Here is a 26,831-nt window from a genome sequence, read left to right as displayed (position 1 = left end):
AGGATGGTGAGGTGGTCTCTGAAGGCTGGTCAGCCATCCCCTGGGCTTCTGAATTGTTTCCTGCCCATCTGATAGCAATTGATTATGCCTCTGATGACTCTTACCCTATCAACAGGGAGGCTTGTCTGTTAAGCTGATGGCTGCTACTTTCACCAGAGGGTGGCAAAATCGTGTCAGAAAACTCCAACCAGGAACCTCAGATACAAACGGAAAATGTAGAAATACCAGGGGTCGTCTGCCAAACTTAGATCCTTGCTCCTATTGGAACCCAGACCTTCAGCCTTAGCAACTCAAAGCCAGGGCCAGGAGCAGCAGCATCACCTGGGAACTGGTTGCCCGCCCACCTTCTTCACCCCTGGAGAACTAAATCAAGACACTCTGGGGGTGGAGCCTCCCAAGTGGTTCTGATGCACTGCTCTCGGTGGTTAAAGAAACAAACCACCGATTTTAAGGCATGAAGTCCCGGCCTTCTCATCAAAGTCCAGGTGTGGGCTGAGCCAGTGCTGGAGTCCAGCTCAGGTTCTGCTACCTCCCAGCCGTGGAACCCTGGGCAAGTTACTGAACGATTCTCAGCCTCAGTTTTCTCACCTGTAAAATGGAGATAATACCTGCAGAATCAGCTGTCCTGGGATTAGAAATAACCAGTGTGTGAGCTGGACCCATAAAAGGTAACTAGTCAGCGGTGGCTCCATTTGCTGCAGTGGATGGCATTTCTTTAAAAGCCCCAGGAGACGCCCTGGCCTTTGTCACAATAAGCCTCTGCACACAGTCTTTTAACCCCCCTCAAGTCCCTCGTTTGGATCCAAAGGCTCAAAGAAAGACAAGCAAATCCCGTCCTCCTCCCTAAGGGACCCAGAAGGCCTGAGATACTCTGTCCAGGCCGTGGTCAAAGGCCAGATCAGGCCAGGAGAGACCTTAAAGGTCATCTCGAGAGACTCCCTCCTTTTCCGCGGAGGGGCTGGGCCCAAGGTCAGGCTGTGAGATGCTGGCAGAACCGGGCCCTGGCTGCATCCACGCACTCACAGTCCTCGGCTCTCCCCCTGCTCCGCGCTAACGCCCTGCGCCCCAGCTGCAGGGGCGCCAAGATCACCTACTTGCCCCCACTGCACCCCTCAGATGGATCGGTCCGGGCCCGGCACCCTCAGCCCCGCGCCCCTTGGACTCCCGGCGGCCGGAAGTTCCCGGGTCCGCCCAGCCGCCTCGGGCGCGGGCGCCAGACAGGCCGGGCAGCACCTCCCGAGACCAGGCCGCCCCCTGGCGGGCCCGGGGCGCGCGGCAGCCGGGAGCCGGGCGCCCGCCCTCTCCAGGCCGCGGGGCGGAGTCGCCGCGCTCCGGGTCCGCTTCCCCGCCTCCCAGGCCCCCGCCCCGCCCCCTTCGGTGGGCTGCGGCGCGGCGCGGGCGGGGCGGGGCGGTGGGTCCGGCGGCCGTCGGAAGCTGCCCGCCGCGGGGCTGGCGAGGGCCGCGGGCGCGGGGCTCCGGCGGCCGCGGATGGGAGGCGGAGCCCGGGCGGGCAAGCGACGGCGCCGCGGCCACCATGGGGAACAAGCAGACCATCTTCACGGAAGAGCAGCTGGACAACTACCAGGTGAGTCTGGCCGCCCCCGGATCCCGAAGCGGCGCCCTTCGTCTCCCTCCCTTCTTTTTCCCGTCGCTTGCAGAGGCCTCCCGAAAGCCGGCCGGTTCACCAGGTTCAAACCTTGCTTCTGCCTTCAGCTCGACGCGTGACCTTGGGCCGGTGACTTCTCCAAGCCTCAGTTTCCCCACCCGAGGAATGAGAGCTTTCCAGTTAGAAGATTCTCGCAGGCGTGTCTTTCTGCTCCCCTTTTCTCTCTCTCATTCAAACTTCTTGCTTTTGGCCCCAGTCTGGACCCAAACCCCTTCCCGACCACTCATCCCAGAGCCCACATTGGCGCTGAGATGGAATCCTTAAACTTAAGCTGGAGGGAGGACTCTCCCAGCCCTCAAAACCCGGGAGGCCGCCGAGGAGAGTGAGTCTGTGCAGCAGAAATGAGCTGGGTTGGAAGTGAAGCTCGGCAGTCCCCAAATACGATTCTGGGTTGGGGATGTCTTGTTACCCACTGGGATCTTTCTCTCTGCCCCCCGCGTGAAAGTAACTGGCACAAGAAGTCAAGCCAGGTGCCAGCCTTAGGTGGCCACCTCTCCTAGCTCCCTTAGGCCCCAGCAACCACCCCTCCTAGGTCCCTCTGCTTCCAGAGTTAGGGAGCTGCCCAGATCATATCCCAGTGCCCTCCCACCCATGTGCAAACTTTTCTGTGGTTGCAGGATGGAGCCCAAACTCCTGACTTGCCCAGAGCCCTGGCCAGCCTGCTGAGGCTCTTTTCCTGCCCTGCGCACTGCAGCCACCGCAGAGCTATCCTCCTTCCCTTGACACACTGGGCTCTTTCCTGCTCCTTTTCGCACATTCTCTGGGATGCTGCTCCTCAGGCTTCAGGTGATCTCGCTTATCCTCCCAGGCCCAACTCTGATGCTTCTTTCCAGGCTCTGCCAGGCAGAGAGGCCTAGACAGTATTGTGGCCTATGTGAAGCATGACTGGGGGAGATGAACACCCGTAGGGTCTCCATGGCCGCCCCTTGCCTTTGTGAACATTTCAGAATCAAACCTGAAGTATGGGTCCTCTGATGTGGGCACCCCTTTTGCTCCTGGAAGTGCTGGTTGTCAATAACAGTACTTTCTCAGTTCCACATGAGGCCCTGAGAAGGAGTAGGGGGCGCCACATCGGTGGAGTGCCTTCCGTGTGCCCAACGCTATAATGAATGCTCTCTATGCATCAAGTCATTTGATCATCACCGAGAGCAGGATTATTAGCCCTGTTTTACAGGAGAGTAAACAAAGGCTGAGGAGCCATTCAGTACCCTGTGAGTGAAAGTTCACACAAGAATTTGACTTGTGAATTCAAGGCTCAGTCCTTTTGTTGAGGCTGGGGGCTGTGTGTACTCTTTGTCTTCAAGGCCCTCGCTGGCTGCAGAAACAGACTGTTACCTCCAGAGAGGCAGGCGGTGAGTGTGCTCTAGGGGAGGGCTCTAGGGGTCAATGGGAGACCTGGAGGGAAGGGGAGCTTTGCTTTGAATGGTAGGTCTGGAAATAAGACAGCAGTTGCACAGACCCTTGAAAGATCAGTGGCATTTTGGTCATCAGGGTCCCGGAAGAGGCCTTCCAGACCGAGAAGACCGCTTGGGTAAAGACCTGCAGGTGGGGCCAAGCAAGCAGGTAGCCACGCTCAAGAGAGTCCCCTCATGAGGGTGGGGAACCTGGATTCCCACTCAGTTCAGCCTGGCGTTGAGTTTCCCTTCAGAGTCAGGCCCAGTGCTGGGTTCTGATCCTTTGCCAGAGGCTGAGCTTGGTGGGAAAAGTGAGAGCTGTGAAACCGGAGAGCCCCACATCTCCCTCTCTGAGACTCTCCAGCCAGCCAGGGCCAGCCAGGGCCGCTGGGGGTGACCCCGAGTAACAGCCACCCCTCCCCCAACAGATCCCCAGCGTTTCCTGCCCTCTTCCCCAGTCCTCATCCCCAAAGTTCAGGTGTCTCCCTAGACCACCTCTCTGCCTTCCAGATCCAACTCCCTCCCACCGACCCCTCAAACTGCCAAGGGCCCATGGCTTCCCCAGAACCCTCCACTGCTCCTCCAGCTAGTCTGACACTGCTCTGCTATGGCCCATGTTTTCAGTCAAGAACAAGTCCTGTGACTCAGCCTCTTTGGGGGCTCACCTGGGGACCCCCTCCTCCATCTCCACAGCCGGAAAGGGGCCAGGCCTCTCAGTTTCAGGATGTAATTTCCATCCACACGCTGCTACCACAATCCCTCAGGTTTTCATTCCATTCCCTTCCCTCCTTCTCATTTTCTTTCAGCAGACACAGCATGCATCCCCATTGTAAAGCAAGTTTTCCTTTAAAAAAGAATTCCTGGGCCTAGAGTTGCGCTGTACACATATTATCCAACCCTCTACTGCTGTGGGAGGCCCTAGGGAGCTGTCCATCTCTCGGTTGTGCATGCCTGGAGCAGAAGTGCAGGGTCAAGGATGTGCTGGATCTTTCTAAAACATGGGCGTGACCCTCTCTTCCCCCTGGAATTCCGCAGTGTCTTGGGATAATAGCCTAAGCAGAGTGCAGAGCAGAGCTCACCCCGGCCTAGTCTGGGGTCAGCCAGCCTCCAGAGTCATTCTTCACCCCTCCCCTAGCACCCCAAGTTCCAGGCACACCGAAGGGCTTCTAGCCAAGCATGGCTTCACCTCTGGCCTTGTTCTCCTGGTGCCCTCCCCTCGCTTCTTCAGCATCCCAGTCTGACCCATCTTTCTGTCCATGCCAGGCCTCACCGTTCTGAGACAGGCTCCCTGATGCCTTCATCCCAGTCCTTCTTGTGGCCACAGAATGGTTTATACCCAGTCATCAGTGTTTACTCTCCATCCCATTTCCTGTGTGTCCCCCGCTCAGGTACAGAAAAGGCAGTGCAGAACTTTGAATGAGGATGTTTGGATGAATACTTGTTAAAGCATAGCTCCAAGGAAGGGAAGGAACTCCAGCGATTCTGAAGTCCTGGCTTGAAGTCATGGAGGGGCTATAGTTCTGTACACTGTAGTAAGCCACTGTCCTCTTCTGGGTCTCGGTGTCTGCAGCTCCCAACGGGAATGATACTAGCTCTGCTGTGCTTGTGTCAAGAGTTCTTGTGGGGATCAGCTGAGCTGTGTGGTGGTCGGCTGGGCAGTGCCCAGGCTTGCATTGGCCGAGCCCTTTGGAGAGCCCACTCCAGCTGGGACTGGCTGTGGCTTGGCTTGGGACCACTGGCACAGGTAGACGAGCAGGGAGGCTACCTGGGCAAAGTTCTCCTGAGTTGAGCTTTGGAACATGGAAAGGATTTGGGTAAGCTGGACACGGTGGAGAAGGCAGTCCAGATTGGGAGAGCAGCATGAATAGAGGCTTGGAGGAGGAACTCCAGCCTTAACTGCTGTACCATTTGCACTTCTACTATGAAAGCCCAGCCTGCCCTATCTTCTGCTGCAAGTCCTGAGGGCCCACCTCGCCTGAATTAGGCCCCTTCATCCCTCACTCCTACCCTTTGTGACCCTAACCTGAGGTGGAACTCTTCCCTGAAGACCTATCCCTGTGGAAGGGCAGGGGCCAAGAAGTGACATTTGTTCTCAATGGAGTATAAGGAAGAGTTCCTGTAGACCTGTGGCACTGACTCCCTGCGTAGCTGAGCAGATGGAGGTGGGCAGGGTTTTTGTTTTGTCTTCAGGATGAGAGCAGACACAGAGCTGCGGACTCTGAAGGGATGCCTTTGGGACATGGGTCACTGGATGGAGTGTCCAAAGTGGGGAGGGAAGCCCCATAAACTGTGGCCTGTATTCTGCAATTTAGCTTATTTGCTTCTCTCACTGCCCCTTTCAGAGAGGCAGTATCCCATTTTACAGATGCAGACACTGAGGTTCCAAAAGGAGACTGATTTGCCTAAGGATCCAAAGCAAGATGAGAAGTTAAATCTGACTATTAACCCTTTTCCACTGCCAGACTACTCAGAGCCCTGAGAAGCTTTTAAGGCACCTGCTAGGTTCCTCCTCCGTGAGCTGCCTCCCTGGGATGTGTTCCAGGGAAATAAGTCAACAGACGAAAGAGCAAAACATCACTCAGTGAGCAGGTTCAGGGCAGCTTTATTGGTAATGTTAAAAACCTAGAAATGGCCGTGTCTAAATGTTCAGAATGAGGAGAAAGGTTAGATGAGGCAGGGCCGATGCCTTCAGTGAGATATTCCCCAGCCAGTGAATTGCTAATGTAACTGCTGTGGAAGGAAGGTTTATGTGGAAAAGTCTGGTCATTCATCCCCCCAGTCTGTATTGCGCACGCACCGTGTATCATATGGGAATACACAGCGGAAGCAGGAGATGGAGTGGTGGATGTGGGACTGGCCTGGGTGGCCTGCGGCTCTGTTTCCTGTCAGCAGTCAGTGGTCAAGAAGCACCTATGCCTGAGTTCCAGCCCAGCCCTTGGTGTGTGTGTGAGACTAAGGGCAAGCTCTTCAACTTTGCTGAACCTCAGTTTTCCCATCTACAAAATGGGAAGGTAATGCCTCGCTCCCCGCCCCATGTATGCTAGTGATGAGAACGAAACAAAACTGGATATTCAGAGTGCCTACTGACCAGCCTGTGATAATCACGGACTGGTTGTGGTATGGTTCCCAGGTGCACGTTGCAGTCACCTGATGACTTTGCAAACTGCTGGTACCTGGATCCACCGTCAGGGATTCTGTCATAATTGATCTGGGGTCTGTTGGTGATGATGGGAGAGGATGCAGGGAGTTAAGCAGTCCCCAAATGATTCTGCTCTAGAGCAGAGGCCCTCACACTTTAGCAAGCATCAGCATCATGAGAAGAAACTTTTCTAAATGCAGATTTCTGGGCCCCACCCTCCCAAAGTTGCTGATTGTAGGTCTGGAGAGAAGCCCAAGAATCTAAATTTCCACTAAGTCCCCAGGTGATGGTGATGTTGCTGGTCCAGGAACCACATCTTGAGGACCATTGATGTGGACAGAGGGAAGTAGTTGCAGTAAGGGACTAGGGTCATGTGAGAAGCTTTCCTATCTGTTGCCAATAAAACTCACACATCAAGACCCAGATACTTCCTTTCCAACCCAGGGGATTGGAGAGAGGAGAAAAGAGAGGGGAGGGGAGAGGAAGAGGATAGGCAGGGGAAGAGAGAGCAGAACCCGGCCTCTTCCACATTCATCCCTGACATCCCTACTGTGCTGATTGGAAGCACCCTGACCCTTCTCGCTGGGCAGCATCAGGCCGAAGAAGCAGCCGTGGGGCTGAGAGAAGTCTGTACTTGGAAGACCCAGCTGGGCGGCCTTTGCTGCCTGCTTCAGGTTTCTGGGGTCTCCTGAAATGTCAGCCCACGTGGTTTCCATCCTGTCTGAGTCTTAGGCCTGTGGGCCAGGGAATTCTCTGCCCACGTGGGGTGCGGAGAGGACACTGCTTCCCCAGCCTGGGCCTCTTCTAGATGCTACAGGGGAGCCATCACTGAAAGCAAAGCCTTACCTCCCCAGCAGAAGCTCCTGTGTTTCTCAGAAGGGCCAGGCAGCATGAGGGTCCTTAGTGTAACACCCGCAGAACAGCAAACAGCTCAGGACAGACTAGTGGGGCCTGGAAATCACCACCAAGCCTCCCTTTTTGGCTCGCCTTCAGGCGCCCACTGGAAACCCTGGAGGTGCCTCCTGTGGGCCTGCTTCCTCGGGTTCTTCTCAACGTGCTGTATAGTTGCCCCAGGGCCCGGGGCTCCAGGTCCCACCCAGTGCAAGCCCAGCTGTCTGCACTCCTGGGGCTGTGGCCGTTAGCCCCTTGTCAGAGCCAGCTGTAGTCAGCTTACCCAGGAGGCCCTGCCTGCTCTGGGCTCCCTTATGTTCCAACAACAGGCCAAGGCAGAGGAGCCAGACGGCAGGGGATAAGCACAAAAGCCCTTCATGGCTGGGTATTTTACGAAGTGCTGGGTCCTTTTCCCCTCCATACCTCCCACCAGGCCTGGCATAGTAGCCGTCATCACCAGGCAGGCTGAGCTGTGGACAGAGGCATGACTGTGAGGGTCAGGTTATCCAGACAAAGGCAGGACCCTCAAGAAGAGTTTAAAATCTGGGTGACCTCTGGACCGAGTCCTGTCCCCACCCTGAGTCATGCCTACCTGGGGGACTCCATGCCTACTTGGGGAAGCCTCCAACCCAGCCTCCATCCAGATGCTGCCAGCTCCTCCCTGCCCACCATCCTCCTCCCCCACACGCCAACCTCTCCACTGCCTTCTCTAGCCTCCTCTGTTCCTGTGGCTACAGATGCAGTTAGATGCTGGGGCTTCCCCGGTCTGTGTGCCTGGAACTCTCAGCCTCTGAGCAGAGGTCTGCTGCCTGCGGCCACTCAGGACACACACCACCCACTGCTCCTCGAGACACCATCCTCAGGGGCTGCCGCGTGGATGTTGCCCCTGCAGCTGGGCTGTGTGACACCTGTCGGTCCTCACTCCTGTTTTGTCTCCTGAGTGTCTCCCAGCCACTCCTCTCTCCCGCAGGGTATCCCCCAGCCCCTCAAATCAATGGCATCCACCTTGGAACCCTCCATCGGCGCCCCCAAAATGCCCTCCCCCCATGTGTGCCTCCCAGCCCCGCAGCGCTGGACACTCAGCTCCCTGGCTCAGGTCAGAAGCTTCAGGAGGCGGTTCGTGGCCCCACTAGACTGCTCCCCTCAATGGGCCGGGGCAGCAGGGCTGGTGGCTGTGCCTGTGCGGCTCTGAGCGGGGAAGGAAGGAGCCCGGGGCCCCTACAGCCGACTGTATGTGTGTTTTCCTTCCACAGGACTGCACCTTCTTCAATAAGAAGGACATCCTCAAGTAAGTGCGGCTCTTGTTCACCCCCCGGGGGCAAGGGTGGGGTCGGCCACCCTGGAGGTAGGGGGTTGCGGGGAGAGGGGTGTGCAGGGTCCGCCGGAGCTGGGGATAAGCTTTTCCGCCTCCACCAGCAGCCTAATGTGGGCTGCTGTATGAACTCAGGAGCTGGCCCATATCCTCCTGCCAGGAATGGAACGTCTACCGAGTGCGTGCCAGGCTCCATGGTGGGCAGTTTCAGAAACATTTTCATTTAATCCTCGCTGTGCCCTTGTAACAGGAGAATCCTTTTATCCTCACTTTACAGATGGGGCTGAGCAGCTTGGCTAAAGTCGCCCAGCCAGGGACTGAAGACCTGGCCTCTGACTCCAGGCTGCTCGCTATTTCACTGCCCTCCTGAAACCTATCCGACTAGGAGGTCCCTGTCATTGGACAGGGATCCCTAAGAGCCCCCACGCTCAGGCTCTGATGTCCTGCCATTCCTGGGAGGTCCAGAAGTCAGGGGCATGGCAGGATGCCCTCATTGCCCTTGAGCTGTCCACTGAGAGTCTCTTTCCAGGACAGTCCCTTTCTTTGGGCGTGGGGTGGGCCTGGACAGGAGAGATGAAGGTTGTTGGCAGCCTCAGAGCTCCAGGACCAGATGGAGGGCGGGACTCATAGAATGCCAGGAAGCTTGGTCCCAGAGGCCGTACCAGCCCCCCTGCCTGGACTGCTAGGTGGCACTAAAAGCCAGCATGGTCTCAGGACCGCTTTCCCTGGAGGTCGATGGGCAGGCTAGGGCTCGATCCTGTTACACCACCCAGGGGAGATGTGGTCTGTCGTTGCCGTGACCATTCTGCCCAGACAGTGTCCCTTGTTCCTTCCTTTGCCCAGGCTGCTTTTCCAGCTTGTCCCCTGGGCAGGTAGGGACACCCACTCCTACCACCTTGGAGAGACAGGGTCAGGGGCAAAGCCCGCAGCCCTTGGCATCAGCAGAAACCTGGGCTCCACTTCCCAGCTCTGGCCTCAGACCAGCATGCAGCCTTGCTGAGCCTCTGATTCTTTTATAAAATGGGGGTAATGATACCTCTCCTCATAGCATGGCTGAGAGGAGGAATGCCAGAGTATGTTTTTTGATAACAGAATTTTGTCTGTAGCTTGAATGATGTGTGGGTTGGGGTTCCCATCTGGACAGATGGTCCTCAGAACTGTCACAACACAGAGGTCACCCCAGCCCTTCCAGTGACACCTCTTACCTATGACAGTTCTTGGCAGAGATCCTCATTTAAGCCTCACCACATCAATCCTCTATTGCAGGGAGCTCCCACCATCCTCACCCCCCACCTCTGTAGATGCCAGGCCCAGGTTGCTTGTCCTGTGAGGCCCACCACCATTTTTGTTCGGGCAACAAAAGCTTGTCCCTAGACCTTTGCACAGGCTGCCCCGCTGTGTTCCTGCACATCCTTCAAGACCCACTCCAGAGTCATCTGCTCTGTGAGCTCCCAGCTACCTTCCCCCAAATGCTTTTGCACGCCTCGTAGGGGGCTCTGTGGGCTCATGGCTCCGGTCCCATTTCCCCCTGGACTTGAAGTCATTCAGGATACAGGCTCCTCGCGCCTGGCATTGGGCACGGCACCAGGAAGCACTTGAAGAATGTGTGGATGAAGGATAGGTAGGGTTGGCCAAGGGGAGAACATTCCAGGCTAGGAGCAGTGGAGGCAAGGGCACAGACCTGCTTCTACCTTCCCCATCCCCAGCGGTCTCACTGAGAGTAGCAGCATTGCCCGGGGGAGGAGGGTGGTTCACAGGCCAGGCCAGGAATTGGGTTCAGCCTGATAGGCTTTTGTGGGGGGACCCTGATCTCTGGGCAGATGATCAGTCCCAGGCAGGTAGGTGGTCTGAGCAGGGGTAGGGGGTTTCCTGGCTCCCTACAGCCCTGGCCCACCCAGCTCTACATCCTTCTGTACCAGCTTCTGTAGTTCATCCCAGGCCTGGGATCCGCAATGTGGGGAAAGGACCCTTTCTGGTAGCTGGACACCCTCGCTGAGTCCCCCGCTGCCTGCTCTGTCTCTGGTTCCTTCCGGACTCAATTCTGTGTTAGCACTCGTCAGGGACCAGACCTGGTGCTTTTTCTGCAAAGTTTGGTCGAGTGGGGTGGAGGAGGGGTGAAGCCCTGGGAGCAGGACCCCTGTGATCTGGTCCCCACTGTGTGGCACCTGCTGTGTCTCAATTGCCACCTCTGCGACGTGGGGATGAGAGTGCCCCCAGCCCTGTTTTTCCATGGGCCCCAGTGGCTGGGAGGGCAGGGCGACAGCGTTGCTCAGCATAACACAGGCTGCTTGGAGTTTTGTCGCCCATTGGTCCACCCTCAGGAAGGGCGGTAAGGCCGGGCAGTGTGAGGGATTACTTGTCCAGGCGTGGCCACGATGGCTCAATTCCAATTTCAGCCCCCTGGCTTTTCTCCAGCCTTCTCTCTGAGCCCCAGCAAAAGCCGGTGTGACTGACCACCCCTGCCAGGCGCGTCCTCTCCACGCTGTTCACATCTCAGGTCCAGGCGGGACGACCAAGGGCCCGAACCCAGAGAGGGCGCAGAGCAAGGCCCTGGCCAGCAACACCAAGCCAGGCCAGCGGCAGAGCCAGGCCCCGGGCCCAGGGCCCTCCAAGCAGCCTGTGTTATGTTGAACGACGCTGTCACCCTGCCCTCCCAGCCACTGGGGCCCGTGGAAAAACAGGGCTGGGGCACTCTCATCCCCACGCCACAGAGGTGACAACTGAGACACAGCGGGTGCCACACAGTGGGGACCAGATCACAGGGGTCCTGATGCCAGGGCTTCAGGGGCCTTCCAGCGCTGTATCCCCACCCCCACCTGGATGGGTTTCTGGGTGAGCTGCACCCTGAGTAGTGACCAGATGGCGAGGAGGAAACATGAGCGGCAGGTTCTTCTTTGCAGCTTGGGACCAAGCTCTCTGGCAGCCTCGGGTCAGTGATACCGAGTCTCAGATACCCATCGGGGAATTCTCCCCTCCCCCACTTCTCCCTACTCACATAACACAACCCCACCCCCACTCCAGGGAGGATCCAGTTGCTCCCCAGGGCACAGCTCTTCCACCCCGATGCTAATCCTGACTGGGCAGCCCCACCTTCAGCCACCTTCTTCGCCGTAGGTGGTTCCCCCAGCCTCCAGTTAACCTGTGCTCCTGAGCACAGAGACCCAGCTGGCACCGGGGTGCTTGCCTATGGGTTACTTTATCTTCTGTTTTATTTTCTCAACCATTTAGAAACTCTGCATAATGTATTTTAATTACTTTTAATTTTTATTTCTCCTGTGCTATATGATGACGGTAGAAAATTAGAAAATAAAGCAGGCAAGAGAGAACAAAAGATTATCAGCAGTCCTGCCACCCAGAAACAACAACTATTAACGTTTTGATATATTTGACCTTTAGGTACATACTGTGCAAGTAGTCTCCTTTGTATGTGTTTATTGGAAATTTTGATCAGGTTGTTCTGTAATCTGCTTTAAATTTCTTTTCCTTTTAGGCGACTTGTGAAGATAGATAAGATTTAAAAATTGATCTCACCACCTCTTCAGTTCATTTAGTTGGACATACAGGTTTGCAAAGTTTCGCTGTTACAATTAGCACTGTAGGGAACGTTCCTGGGACACCTTGACATGTAACCCACACCGCTGGGATTATTTCCTTAGGGTACATTTCTCACAGATTTCTGGATCAAAAGATGTGGACATTTTTCAGGCTTTTGATTTTTATTTCTAACTGGTCTTTAACAGCCACGCCTGAGTCCCCATTTCCCTGCTTCCTCAGTCACACTGGCTGTTACATCTTTCCTGTCTTCTGTCCCCAAATCATCCATTGAATATTCCAAGGGTCTCAAACTTTGCTGCCTGCCAGGGCCAACATACCCTGCAACGAAATGAACCTGTGTACCCTGCTGGGAATGTTTTGGGACCAGGATCTGCAGAAAAGCTCTTCCTAAGCCCCAACTGATTGTGACCTTGGGGAAATCAAGCCTCAGTGTGATCAGGGAATCAAGGTTTGTCATGTAAGTTTAATTTGTAAGTGTTATCAACTAAATTTTAAACTATTATTTTACCTGAAAGCTAGTCATGAGTGTGGACCACCAACCTATCTGTGACTTCCAGAAGAATTCATCTTCTCCTCACTAATTTCAAATGCTGTTTGTCATGGACTAATCTCATTTATACTGTATTTGGGTTGCCTCTTCTACACCAGTGTCTGTTCCATACGGTTTTATTTATTGTAGCTTTAAACAGTTTTCACATCCAATGGGGCAAACATCTGCCCAATTCCTCTTTTTTCATGGTCTCCCCACAACTCTCCTACCTTGATTCTTCTGAACAGACTTTTGAATCAGGCTGACAAGTTCTCAAATATCTTGCAGATTTCAATTAAGACTGTGTTCATTTTATAAAATGAAGAAGAAAATGTTCATTTTATAAAATGAAGAAGAAGAAAATGAAGAGAAGATTGCCATCCTTGTAGTAATAAGTCTTTCCAATCAGTAAAGTTATCTAACTCCTTAACTATTTTACATCCTTTGGTAAAGTTCCATGGTTTTCCTTGTACACACTTCATATTATTTTATGTGTAGTTATTTTGAGTTTTTTGGGGGGTTGTATTGTGAATCAGATCTTCTTTATATAGTATTTTTGAATAGGTGAATACTGATAGAAAACCTATTGCATAGAAGAGCTATTGAGCTCTTTCTCATTCAAATCATTTTTAAACTGGCTATTCTTGGTTTTCCAGCAAATAATAATTTGCCTCCTCTCTAAAGTTTAAGCACACTATTTTATTTTCCTGACTAATTACATTGATGGGAACGCAGGGGGGAAATGTTATATAATAATGGTGATGGTCTTGTTGTTTAGTTGCTAAGTCACATCTGACTCTTTCACGACCCCATGGACTGTAGCCCCCCAGGCTACTGTGATGGATTTCCCAGGCGAGAGTACTGGAGTGGGTTGCCCTTTCCTTCTCCGGGAGGTCTTCCTGACCCAAGGATTGAACCTGTGTCTCCTGCATTGCAGGTAGATTCTTTACTGCTGAGCCACCAGGGAGGCCCAAGTGGTGATGGTTAGGAACCCCAGTTATATGGGAATGTTTACTTTGTCATTTAAGTTTAATGTTGGGTGTTGATTTGAGATAGAGTATCCTTTTGTTTATGTTTGATGAAGGATGCTGTAAAGAGCAATATTGCATAGGAACCTGGAATGTCAGGTCTGTGAATCAAGGCAAATTGGAAGAGGTCAAACAGGAGATGGCAAGAGCGAACATCAACATTCTAGGAATCAGCGAACTAAAATGGACTGGAATGGGTGAATTTAACTCAGATGACCATTATATCTACTACTGCGGGCAGGAATCCCTTAGAAGAAACGGAGTAGCCATCATGGTCAACAAAAGAGTCCGAAATGCAGTACTTGGATGCAATCTCAAAAACGACAGAATGATCTCTGTTGGTTTCTAAGACAAACCATTCAATATCACAGTAATCCAAGTCTGTGCCCCAACCAGTAATGCTGAAGAAGCTGAAGTTGAATGGTTCTATGAAGACCTATAAGACCTTTTAGAACTAACACCCAAAAAAGATGTCCTTTTCACTATAGGGGACTGGAATGCAAAAGTAGGAAGTCAAGAAACACCTGGAGTAACAGGCATATTTGGCCTTGGAGTACGGAATGAAGCAGGGCAAAGGCTAACAGAGTTTTGCCAAGAGAACGCACTGGTCATAGCAAACACCCTCTTCCAACAACACAGGAGAAGACTCTACACATGGACGTCATCAGATGGTCAACACCAAAATCAGACTGATTATATTCTTTGCAGCCAAAGATGAAGAAGCTCTATACAGTCAACAAAAACAAGACCAGGAGCGGACTGTGGCTCAGATCATGAACTCCTTATTGCCAAATTCAGACTTAAATTGAAGAAAGTAGGGAAAACCACTAGACCATTCAGGTATGACCTAAATCAAATCCCTTATGATTATACAGTGCAAGTGAGGAATAGATTTAAGGGCCTAGATCTGATAGATAGAGTGCCTGATGAACTATGGAATGAGGTTCGTGACATTGTACAGGAGACAGGGATCAAGACCATCCCCATGGAAAAGAAATGCAAAAAAGCAAAATGGCTGTCTGAGGAGGCCTTACAAATAGCTGTGAAAAGAAGAGAAGCGAAAAGCAAAGGAGAAAAGGAAAGATATAAGCATCTGAATGCAGAGTTCCAAAGAATAGCAAGGAGAGATAAGAAAGCCTTCCTCAGTGATCAATGCAAAGAAATAGAGGAAAACAACAGACTGGGAAAGACTAGAGATCTCTTCAAGAAAATTAGAGATACCAAGGGAACATTTCATGCTAAGATGTGCTCGATAAAGGACAGAAATGGTCTGGACCTAACAGAAGCAGAAGATATTAAGAAGAGGTGGCAAGAATACACAGAAGAACTGTACAAAAGAGCTCTTCACAACCCAGATAATCACGATGGTATGATCACTCACCTAGAGCCAGACATCCTGGAGCATGAAGTCAAGTGGGCCTTAGAAAGCATCACTACGAACAAAGCTAGTGGAGGTGATGAAATTCCAGTTGAGCTATTTCAAATCCTAAAAGATGATGCTGTGAAAGTACTACACTCAATATGCCAGCAAATTTGGAAAACTCAGCAGTGGCCACAGGACTGGAAAAGGTCCGTTTTCATTCCAATCCCAAAGAAAGGCAATGCCAAAGAATGCTCAAACTACCACACAATTGCACTCATCTCACACGCTAGTAAAGCAATGCTCAAAATTCTCCAAGCCAGGCTTCAGCAATATGTGAACCATGAACTTCCAGATGTTCAAGGTGGTTTTAGAAAAGGCAGAGGAACCAGAGATCAATTTGCCAGCATCCGCTGGATCATGGAAAAAGCAAGAGAGTTCCAGAAAAACATCTATTTCTGTTTTATTGATTATGCCAAAGCCTTTGACTGTGTGGATCACAATAAACTGTGGAAAATTCTGAAAGAGATGGGAATACCAGACCACCTGGCCTGCCTCTTGAGAAACCTATCTGCAGGTCAGGAAGCAACAGTTAAAACTGGACATGGAACAACAGACTGGTTCCAAATAGGAAAAGGAGTACATCAAGGCTGTATATTGTCACCCTGCTTATTTAACTTCTATGCAGAGTACAGCATGAGAAACGCTGGGCTGGAAGAAGCACAGGCTGGAATCAAGATTGCTGGGAGAAATATCAATAACCTCAGATATGCAGATGACACCACCCTTATGGCAGAAAGTAAAGAGGAACTAAGAAGCCTCTTGATGAAAGTGAAAGAGAAGAGTGAAAAAGTTGGCTTAAAGTTCAACATTCAGAAAATGAACATCATGGCGTCTGGTCCCATCAGTTCATGGGAAATAGGGAAACAGTGGAAACAGTGTCAGACCTTATTTTTTTGGGCTTCAAAATCACTGCAGATGGTGACTGCAGCCATGAAATTAAAAGACGCTTACTCCTTGGAAGAAAAGTTATGATCAACCTAGATAGCATATTTAAAAGCAGAGACATTACTTTCCAACAAAGGTCCGTCTAATCAAGGCTATAGTTTTTCCAGTGGTCATGTATGGATGTGAGAGTTGGACTGTGAAGAAAGCTGAGCACGGAAGAATTGATGCTTTTGAACTGTGGTGTTGGAGAAGACTCTTGAGAGTCCCTTGGACTGCGAGGAGATCCAATCAGTCCATTCTAAAGGAGATCAGCCCTGGGATTTCTTTGGAGGGAATGATGCTAAAGCTGAAACTCCAGTACTTTGGCCGCCTGATGCGAAGAGTTGACTCATTGGAAAAGACTCTGATGCTGGGAGGGATTGGGGGCAGGAGGAGAAGGGGACAACAGAGGATGAGATGGCTGGATGGCATCACCAACTCGATGGATGTGAGTCTGAGTGAACTCCGGGAGTTGGTGATGGACAGGGAGGCCTGGTGTGCTCAAGTCATGGGGTCACAAAGAGTTGGACACGACTGAGCAACTGAACTGAACTGAACTGAAGGATTTTTAAAGTTTTTTATTTTGGTTATGCCATGTGGCTTGCGGGATCTTGGTTCCCTGACCAGGGATTGAACGTGGGTCCTCGGCACTAAAAGCACTGAGTCCTACCTACTGGACTAGCACGGAAGTCCCAAGCATTTTAATTTCTTTATTGATGAGAATTAATATGTACCTTAAAATACTTTTTATTAATACTCTAAAAAATTGAAGCAATTCACAAGTATATGAAGTGGTAAGTGAAAGTTGGCCTCCCTCTTCTCACTTTGCTCCTGTCCCACAGGGACCATCAGTGTAAACATGTGCCCTTCAGATATTTTTCTGTGTCCATACAGTTGTCTCATCATAAATGCAGCCATCAAGATGATTGAAATATTTGTTTGCTGCCTACTAATGCAATTTGTAGTCACAAATTTCCAAACATTGATCCTTCCTGGCATTCCTGGAATAGATCCTCCTTGGTCCCAATGTATTATTCTTTGAAATGCTGTTGGACCTGATTTACTAATGTTATTTTATAAGATTATTACATCTGTATGTGTAAGGGTCATACAGCATTATTGACTTCTTAAACTGGGAGGCCTTTGCTTTTTTGCCTCATGCTCTGGACCAGTTCAAGTAGCATAGATATCAAGCATAGGTATCATTTCTACTCCTGGGACTTAGGAGGGGACTGATATATACATCTTGAATTCAGTAGTGCCCTTTATTGGGAGGATGGGTGATAGGAATGTAGTTCTGTGACAATTTCAAAGTTTCTCCCACAGGGATTCATCTTTACAAATTCTCCTTGAATTTTCTTAAAAAAAAAAAAAATCCAGTATCACTTTAGTCGTGGAATCAGAACAGATCTATGTCCCAGGGCAGAAGATGGCCTTTGCACCCCAGAAGACACCTCCTCAACTCCACCAGTACCCAGAGACCTCCCAAATCCCTCCTTTCCAGGTAGCCCCTGACATGGCAGGCAGTGTGCTAATAGCCACCTGTTGAGGCAAGGTGGTTTTACTAATGCCATCCTCTTTAATCCTCACAGGCGAGAGGAGGGTAGCATGTTCAGAAGTCTGTTCTCCATGGAGTTAACCTGCTTGCCCAAGGCCATGCAGCTAATGAGAGGATTAGGCAGGGCTCCAGCCTTAGTCTGACTTCACACTCCTGCTGCAGCCACCCCACATAATTGTGGAGGTGTAAGCCAACCCCCAGAAACACTCCAACAACACATCCCAAATGCCTAGGTCAGGTGGGAAATGTGATGGTCCTCTCGAAAGCATATGAAACTAGACACATAAATGGTGATACAGAACCCTGGTTCCATGTTTGGGGACAGTATAAAATAGGGCCGATTTTTCCTCGATGCCAAAAGTGAGAGCAAAGAAGATACCCAGCCAATAATTGGCTATGTAGTACTGCACTGTAATAACTTTATAATATTTTTCACATAAATAATACAGAAAATAAGACATTTTAAATCTTACAGCACCTTGAAAAGTACAGTAGCATGGTACAATAGCTGGCATACAGGGGCTGGCATCGAGTGAACAGGTAAGAAGTCACTGACTGGAGGAGAGAGAGGAGGTGGGAGATGGCAGAGCTGAAGGGTCACCAGCAATAGGAGATGGAGGGCAAACTGCAGCTTCACTCATCCCTGACATTGATGGCTCAGATGCTTTGTTCCTAGCTGATTCAGTTCTATCTACCCTCTTGAAAAACAATCCAGTGATGTCTGAGTAGTAGCTCTTTTTTTCTCATGACACAGTAGCACCGGATTGCGTTCTGAACAGCTGCCGCAACCTTGCTGTGCTGTTCTACATCGGGTCCTGTGAATCAGCAACCAGCAGTGCCTCCTCAAATAAAGAAAATCCCCTTGCCAGCTCCTGTGTCATGAATCTCTCTGGTTCTTCAGTTTCTTCCTTTTGTCTCTATCCTTTCTTTGGGCCTGCCTTCTATCAGGCCTTCGTTGGTATCAGAATGAGTGTTGTCGCACAGCAAGGAGTTTAGTGAGGTCCATCCTCTTGCAGACCTAGTCTGACACAGATTCTGCACTTGGGTACTCTCTACAGTGCTGTAAAGTACACAAACGCACAACCACTTGTAGGGGATGCACACGTGTGACAATATACAGAAGTCTTGTGAACTAACGTAGGTGATTGGACATGGGAACAGACGTTTGTGTCTCTAAAAGTTCGCAACTTGAAGGTTCGTGTGTTGGGGACTTACTGTAGAGCGGTGCATATAGGATTAGCCCAGAGCTGGGCACGGAGTGAGCACTTGCTGAACAGTGGCTGACATCACATGTGTGCTCTGGGCAAGCAGTTATCTGCTCTGATGGAGAGGGCTGGGCAGCCGGGCAACAAGAGTTGGGTGGAACCTGATGGGGAACTGGGTGGCTATGCTGAAGGGCCTGCTAAGGATGGGCCTAGGAGTGTGTCACTGGGTCAGGTTGCTTAGAAGAAGACCAAGGTTGCTCTGGCTTTGAGGGTAGCAGGGCAGATGGGCCCCAGGAAGTATGGGCCCCTTCAATCCAGGCCCCTGCAGCCCTGGCCTCACCTTAGGCAGGTTACCTACCATGGCCCCCCAGTCAATGCTCCTGACACTTATCCCCCCATCTGGCAGCACTCTGAGGGTCCACACAATATGGAGGCGGGCTTGTGTTCCAGGGACTCTTCAGCCAGGCGGGAGGATGGGAGGGAGCTGGGGACCCAACCCATCAGCGAGGAGGGCCAGGCTCAGGGCAGTGGGCTCCATCCCAACAGCTCCCAGCTGGAGAGAAGCTGTGGGTGGCCCAGGCTCAGGGGCTTCCCAGGATGTGAGGGTTTCTGGAAGCTCTTGCAGAGACCCAGCAACCCTCGGGGCCTAGCTTGGGGACGATATCAACCTGGGCCAGGTCTTCAGCAGGTCAGGAGTGGGGAACAGTGGAAATGGTGTGTGGAGGGGGCGTTAAGAGCTTCTGCTCTGGATTTCCGGTCCTGGGTTCCAGCCGTAGTCGCTGAGACTTCCTGGTTGTGTGATGGTAGACCAGTCACCCTTAACTTCTTCAGGCTTCAGTTTGCTGAGCTGTATAAACTGTGGTCACAGTGCACCTGTCCACACGGTCGTAGGAGAATGAAAGAGGTGACATGCCTGGCACATAGATTCTTATGAGAGTCTAAAGAGGAAAAAATAAGGTGGGACTGCAGGCCCTTGAGGGTGGGGGTGCCCAGTGGCCGCAGCAGCAGTGGTGGTGGGAACGCCAGGACCCAATCCAGATATCAGCACGGGTCTGGGCAGAACTTGCCTTCCTCACAGATGCCATCCCCTGTGGGCAGAGGAGATGGTCTCCCCAGGCTCCTGGCCAACGTGGATCTCCAGCATGGGAGGTAGGGTGCAGGCAGGCAGCACTGGGCCTCTGAGGGCCCCGGGGCCTGTGTCCCCTCCAGCCCCTTCTCTGTGCTTCCCCTGCAGGCTCCACGCACGGTTCTATGAGCTGGCCCCCAACCTCGTCCCGATGGACTACAGGAAGAGCCCCATTGTCCACGTGCCCATGAGCCTCATCATCCAGATGCCGGAGCTCCGGGTACACGAGCGGCCGCTGCTGCCAGGCAGAGCTCGGGAGGAGGCTGGGGGCTGGGGGGTGTGCCCTTCCGGATGGTGGGGCAGCAGAGCCACCTAGACCTGAGTTGAACCCCCCACTGTGCCTCAGTTTCCTCATCTGCGCTCTGAGTAAATGAGTCCCGTGTGTGGGACTGCGTCAGGGTGCTGTGACTAGTGCTGCCCCCTGGTCTGCAGGCTGTTAGCCTGCACTCACCTGCTCACCCCTTTGTTAGGCGGCCCAGCTGCTGTCCTTGGCAGACCTTGTGTGTGTCTGCTTTTGAAGGCAACTTTCTTCCAGCCTCCTCCTTGCGTGGCTGTAGTCTCTCACAGCACAGTCATCCACAGCATCCCTTCTCAAACTTTTAACGTGCCCAGAAATCACCTCGAGGTGTTGTCAGAATCCCAATTCAGGTTCAGTAGGTCTGGGTGGGGCCCAAGGATCTGTTTTTCTAACAAGCTTCCAGATGAGGCTGATGCTGCTGGTCCTCAAACTGTTTATATACTTGACCTAAGAGTTTCATTTCCCGAGTTCCTTACTTATAATACACAGAAAGTGCACTTCAATAGTAAAAAAGCATTTGGTTTTTAGAGCACGTTGCTGTGGGTCTTTGCAAATAGCCCCTCTCCAGGTCTCAAATGGGTGACTCTGGGGTCAGGGTATCCACTTGGGGCCTGTATCCGGGCTGTGACCTCAGTCCTGAGGGATAGTAAGTCACAGGCTCAGCCCTGGACAAGCAGCCAGGCTGGCCTAGAGTGGGGGCTTGAGCCCAGGCTCGAGGATCATTCGAGGGTAGGAGGCACTTGGGAGGAACCATGGTGTTGTCTCTCAGCCCCCTCTGCTGGACTGGGCGCAGAGTGGAGTGGCCCAGTGCTGGCCCAGCTGCGGTAGAGGACTCCGGGAGAGATGGGCCCTGAGTGAGCTGGGATCAGAGGAAGGAGTTGTTGGTATAACTTCTCACCTCCCTATGGGCTGGCCTAGGAAGATTCACAGGAGTTGGGTGACTGCTGGCCTGGGATCTGAGTGATTCTCTGATCCTGGCCCAGTTATCCAACCTCTGGAGCCCACTTCTGCCTCCCATGATCTTGGTCTGAGCTGAGAACTGTAGTAGTAGGGAACAACCTTTATATTCTCTTCCAAATTAATCTCTAAAGGGATGTTGCCTCTAAGCTTAAATTATACATAATGGCCCATCTCTGGGAACCCTGCCTCCCAGGTAGTGAGCATTAAGCTAAAATATCTTTGTTTAGCTCACAGGTAACATCCTGACCAGGCCCAACTATGAATGACTGCAGGGGGGAAGAAATTAACACCTCCCCTCCGGACTTCCCTAGTGGCTCAGACGGTAAAGCGTCGGCCTACAATGCGGGACACCTGGATTTGATCCCTGGGTCGGGAAGATCCTGGGGAAGGAAATGGCAACCCACTCCAGTACTCTTGCTTGGAAAATCCCGTGGTCGGAGGAGCCTGGTAGGCTACAGTCCACAGGGTCGCAAAGAATCGGACACGACTGAGCGACTTCACTTCACTCACTCCAGAGGCTGATAAGAACCAGGAAATGTTTCACTTTACTCCCTCCCCCTTTAGAAGGAGCCTGAATTCTAACTGAGGCAACGTGGTTCTCTGGGACATGAGTCTGCCATCTTCTCAGTTTGCTGCTTTTATGAATAAAGTTGCTAGCCCTTGCCAGTTGATATACTGGCCTTTTGTGCTGTGAGCAGTACGAATTTGGACTCGGGAACATCGTCTTCTCTTGCATGTCAAGGCAGGAGCCTCCATGTACTCCCTGGGTAATGGGCCTAATCCCTGCTCCTGCTGGAAGAGGTGATGCCTCCAGTGGGCACCCTGCTCATCTGAACAATATAACAGAACGTGACCCTCGTAGAGCTCTCACTAGGGCTAGGCCTTGTTGCTGTTGTTCAGTTGCCCAGTCACGTCTGACTCATTGTGATGCCATGGACTGCAGCACACCAGGCCTCCCTGTCCCTCACCATCTCCCAGAGTTCATGTTCATTGCATAGGTGATGCTGTCCAGCCATCTCATCCTCTGACACCCTCTTCTCTTTCTGCCCTCAATCTTTCCCAGCATCAGGGATGTTTCTAAAGAGTCATCTGTTTGCATCAGACAACCAAAATACTGGAGCTTCAGCATCAGTCCTTCCAGTGAATATTCAGGATTGATCTCCCTTGATTGACTGCTTTTATCTCCTTGCTTTACAAGGGACTGTCAGGAGTCTTCTCCAGCACCACAGTTCAAAGGCATCAATTCTTTGGCATTCTGCCTTCATTATGGTCCAGCTCTCACAGCCGTACAACTGGGAAGACCATAGCCTTGACTATCCAGACCTTTGTTGGCAGAGTAATGTCTCTGCTTTTCAACACACTGTCTAGCTTTGTCATTGCTTTCCTGCCAAGAAGCAGTTGTCTTCTGATTTCATGCCTGCAGTCACCATCTGCAGTGATTTTGAAATCCAAGAAGAGGAAATCTGTCACTACTTCCACCTTTCCCCCTTCTATTTGCCATGCAGTATTGGGGCCAGATGCCATGATCTTAGTTTTTTTAATATTTAGCCTTTCGCTCTCCTCCTTCTCTCTCATCAAGAGGCTCTTTAGTTCCTCTTCGCTTTCTGTCATTAGCGTGTCATCTGCCTATCTGAGGTTGTTTTTGTTTCTTATGCCTATCTTGACTCCAGCCTGTAACTCATCCAGCCTGGCATTTCTCATGATGTGCCGGGCCTTGTACCAACACCTTATTTTTAACTCATTTAACCCTCTCGCAACCCAATTAAGTAGGTGTGATTATTATTCCCATTTTACAGATGGGGAAACTGAGGCCCAGAGGGGTTAGGTCACAGAGGTATAACAGATGGACTCCAGGGTCCTCCCAGTGAGCCTGCACCCATGGTGACTGCTGTGGTTGTTTTCTTCAGGAGAATCCCTTCAAGGAAAGGATCGTGGAGGCTTTCTCTGAGGATGGTGAGGGGAACCTCACCTTCAATGACTTTGTTGACATGTTTTCTGTGCTATGTGAGTCGGCTCCCCGCGATCTCAAGGCCAGCTACGCCTTCAAGATCTACGGTAACCTGGGCCTAGAGCAGGGGCTGTGAATCTGTGTGTGGCGGTGGCATTCCATAGGCCAGCTGGTTATTACCGGTTCCCACCCTGGGGACACTGGGGACACCAAGAACACTTTGAAGAGTGCTTGTCCAGCGCGGTGGCCAGAGGGGACAACTTGTACATGAGATACACCTGTAGGGTCCTGAGATCAGAGGAGGGAGAGTGGGCAGTTAGCATGCAGTGAGCTCACACGCGGCAACCTCTCAGCAGGGCCTGGAGTTCGTTCACAGGAGAATGCGGGCGGGCACACCCGGGACAGGGAGCAGCCTATGAAGAGCTCAGGGAAGCACACGGCACCGGGCTTGGGGAGCTGACAGGGAGACGACCGTGCTGGGATGAGCACAGTGTAAGTCTGGAGAGGTCATTGTGGCTGGGCTTTTGAGGAGCCAGCCAAGGAGTTTGGGGGTTACTATGGGGCTTCAGGTGAGGCCAGGCAGCCCTGTGTTCTCGAAAGCTCTCTCAGCACCCTGGAGGTGTGAATTGGAGGAGCTAGACTGGCAGAGGCCAGAGTTCTGGAGAGGAGCCCTCTGCAGGTGGTGAGGCTGGGCTGAGAGGTAGGCTCCTTGGTCCCCCCAACCCCGACTCCAGCAACTGCTGCCAGAGATAGGGTGACCTCATTTCACCCCAGCCCAGCCCAGGACCCATTATCCTACTGGCCACCAGAGGGCGCCAAACACCCATGAAGCCCTTGGTTTCTGCTCCAGAGGACTGGGACTGGTGTCAAACCCTCAGACAGTGCTCAGATGGGAACTCTGAAGCCCAAGGAGGGGTTGGAACCCGTCCTGGAAAAGAGGAGCCACGGACAAACCTCCTGTCCCCCGCATCTTTGGTCAGCCAGGAGATCCCAAGGCAGTGGGGTCCACTGGGCTGTTTTTTCATTTTCTAGTTGTCCTGTTTATTTCAGGGAACTTTCATCTACATACATCTCTGCACCCACATTGTATTTGCACAGCAGAGGCATGGTATCCACCTTGTCTTTCTCCACAAACTACACCCACAAGGTTCAAGGAAAAAACCTCTCAGATTCCACCCATCGTCCCCTTAATGCTGGACCCCAGGACATTGCTCCTGGGAAAGGCTATCGTCTGCCAGAGAGGGGAAGTGCAGGGCACACAGGGGAAGCCAGGCAGGCATGGGGACAGGTGAAGGGAGAACCAGGGCTGCCCAACCTCCCTGGATGGGAGTGTAGAATGGAGAAAGGCAACTGGGGACCTGGGGTTTGGTGCTGGGGGAAAACTGGGCCCTGACCTCTAGCAAGGGTCACCCACTCCCTTGACCTTAGTTTCCTCATATAGAATGGGCAGAGGGTTCCCCGTCTGGCTAGCCCTACAGAGAGGCACCACCAGAGGGCAGAGAAGTATCCTATCTTGTGCCTGCCCCAGGGCCCCTTCATAGGCCAGTGTGAGGATGCGCCATGGAGAGTGCCCAGACAAGAGCTTGGGCTCCGGGGTCCCGCACTGAGCAGGGATGTGACCTCAAGTCATTTGTCCTTTCCAAGCCTGTTTCTTCATCTGTACTGTGGGGGTTCTAATTGTACCCACTGAAAAGGCTCATGGTGAAAATTAAATGAGATGGAGCCTGAAGCGCTTACATTGTGCTCTTCCTCACTACCACTGATGCTAGGGTTTGGCCAGTTGGCAAGAAGAGCCCTTATGTCTAGGAAGCACCACCCCCACCCCCGCCCCAGCCCCCAACCAACCAGGAGGAGGGGTTTGAGCTAAAATTTGATGGAGTCTGCTGCACAGACACATGGGAAGTGCCCTCCAGGTAGAAGAAACAGCACGGGCGAAGAAAGAGTTGACAGTTGGGTTGAAAGGCAGTCAGAAGGGTGTTCCCATTCCCTCTATGAGCCTGTGTGGCTCGGCCCTCTGGACGTGTTGCTGGGCTGTGGGCAGCGGTAGTGCCTTTTGCCAAGGATTAGAATCAAATCGTTCCCTGCTCTTTGAAGCCAGGCATGGGGCCTTTCTCTGAGGGCCTTCTGAGTCTCCTGGCCTCCTTGTCTGGCTAGGGGCCAGAGGCAATGTGGTGCAGTTTAGAAAATGTGGGTCTTAGCATCAACCAGGCCCTGGTCAGCATCCCAGCTTCCCATCCAAGCAGACATCTGACCTTGATTCAGTCATTTGGCCTGTCTGGGCCTTGGTTTCTTTAGCTCTAGAGGGAACACGAAGTCTACTGTGGGGCAAAGCTAGGAGGGCCGTTTGGCCTGGGTCTCATGTTCCCAGGAAGCCTCAGATTTGGACATTCCAAGTGTCTCAGGCTAAGTGTGTGCTTGCCGTCGTGCTGGGGGTTTGTGCAGATGATGAATGTGGGTCTGTTGAACGTGGTGTCCAGAGGTGCCTTGTGGGTGAGCCCCCCTTGGTCCCTGTTGGCTGAAGAGCAGGATCCAGTGTCCCCAGAGGGTGCACGGGGAGGTGTCTGGTGTGACCAGCTTGGAGGAGAGTGGCCTGAGTGTCCCCACCCCCTCCCTGCAGACTTCAACACAGACAACTTCATCTGCAAGGAGGACCTGCAGCTGACGCTAGCCCGGCTCACCAAGTCGGAGCTGGACGAGGACGAGGTGGTGCTGGTGTGTGACAAGGTCATCGAAGAGGCCGACCTCGACGGTGACGGCAAGCTGGGCTTCGCAGACTTTGAGGACATGATCGCCAAGGCCCCGGACTTCCTCAGGTGCGGCTCCAAGGGGCTGGCTTGGGTGGGGTGGGCCTCGTGGGGGCTGCAGCCGGGAGACCCCTAAGAGCAGTGGCGCCGCAGGCCCCGTGCGGCCCAGGAGGCAGGTCAGGCTCCAAGCCCAGCTGCCCTCCGTGTGTGCCTGGTGAGCCCGCTGTCCCCAGCAGGGCTGGACTCTCGGGGGAAGGATAAGACCTGGGGGCCCTTTGGTCAGGTGGGGTTGGACGCGCAGGCACGGCTGGCCCTCCAGGCCTTCGTTCCCCCGTGTGGATTATTCATGAACTCTGTGTCCTCCCGAAGGGACTGTCCAGGGTTGGACGCGGGGCCTGGTTGGCTTTCTGCGAGGACCTTTACCCACCCAGTCCAGAGCCGCTCACCCCTTCTTGCTCTTTCCTTCCTTCCAGCACTTTCCATATCCGGATCTGAGGACAGTGACCAGAAGCCGACCATCCGGCCCGGTGCCCGCATGAGTGTGACCTCCAAGCTCCCTAGGAGTGGAGCTGTGGCCTCGGCGGTTTACACCCACAAACACTTCTTTGGCCCTTTCAGCAAAAAAAAAAAAAAAAAAAACCAGGGAAGGGGGGATGTGAGGAGTAGGGCCCTTCCCAGTCCCCCTGTGGGCCCTCCCCAGGCCCTCCCTCTCTTCCCCCACTTTCCCTACTCCCATCAGAAATGGCCCCAGTGGGAGGGGGAGGAGGAACCCCTAACAGGGCTGGGGTGCTGACTTGTCCAAGTGCTGGGCAGGCACCCGGGTTGCCCGGGGCAAATGGAAAAACAAAAAGAGGACAAGGTTTAACAAGCTATGCAATCTTTCTCTAGAGCCCACAGCTGGGCTGCACCCCTGGCCCGTCTGTTCCTTCTCCCCGGCCCTTCCCAATGTGAAGCTGTGGGAACCGTGGGTGCAAGGACTCGGCCCCTGTCCACCACCCCATCCGCCCTCCCCGACGACGTGGAATCCTCAGTGGTGTGTGCTGTCCAGATTTGTGAACTCCTGGTAGTAAAACACTTTCATGTTCTCTGTTTGTTGACCCCTTTTCTCCTTGAAAACTCCCCATGAGCACC

The 26,831-nt window shown here is 52.6% G+C and overlaps 1 protein-coding gene across 3 annotated transcripts; it reads left to right on the top strand.

Moving 5' to 3' along the window:
- The first annotated feature begins 1,205 nt into the window (after positions 1–1,205).
- CIB2 (calcium and integrin binding family member 2) lies at positions 1,206–26,785 on the top strand. 3 transcript variants are annotated; one of them, XM_069560246.1, is made up of 6 exons: positions 1,272–1,585; positions 8,344–8,378; positions 19,859–19,970; positions 22,916–23,063; positions 25,574–25,769; positions 26,174–26,785. In XM_069560246.1, exons 1-6 carry the CDS (start codon positions 1,535–1,537, stop codon positions 26,193–26,195), a joined length of 564 nt encoding a protein of 187 aa, XP_069416347.1. In that variant the 5' UTR covers positions 1,272–1,534; the 3' UTR covers positions 26,196–26,785. The 3 variants fall into 3 exon arrangements, with proteins under 3 accessions (XP_069416348.1, XP_069416347.1, XP_069416349.1); XM_069560247.1 differs by lacking the exon at positions 8,344–8,378 and having other exon boundaries at positions 1,206–1,585; XM_069560248.1 differs by lacking the exons at positions 1,272–1,585; positions 8,344–8,378 and adding an exon at positions 11,893–11,965.
- The last annotated feature ends 46 nt before the right edge of the window (positions 26,786–26,831 follow it).

The sequence above is a fragment of the Ovis canadensis genome, chromosome 18 (assembly GCF_042477335.2).
Source record: "Ovis canadensis isolate MfBH-ARS-UI-01 breed Bighorn chromosome 18, ARS-UI_OviCan_v2, whole genome shotgun sequence".
Classification (NCBI taxonomy): Eukaryota; Metazoa; Chordata; class Mammalia; order Artiodactyla; family Bovidae; genus Ovis; species Ovis canadensis.
The sequence above is the reverse complement of the archived record's forward strand: the minus strand, read 5'-3'. Positions and strand labels throughout refer to the sequence as shown.

Coding starts and splice junctions, on each gene's coding strand:
- CIB2 (XM_069560246.1), top strand. CDS start 1,535: ATGGGGAACAAGCAGACCATCTTCACGGAAGAGCAGCTGGACAACTAC. Junction 19,971..22,915: donor TCCAGATGCCGGAGCTCCGG/GTACACGAGCGG, acceptor TGTTTTCTTCAG/GAGAATCCCTTCAAGGAAAG. Junction 23,064..25,573: donor CTACGCCTTCAAGATCTACG/GTAACCTGGGCC, acceptor CCCTCCCTGCAG/ACTTCAACACAGACAACTTC.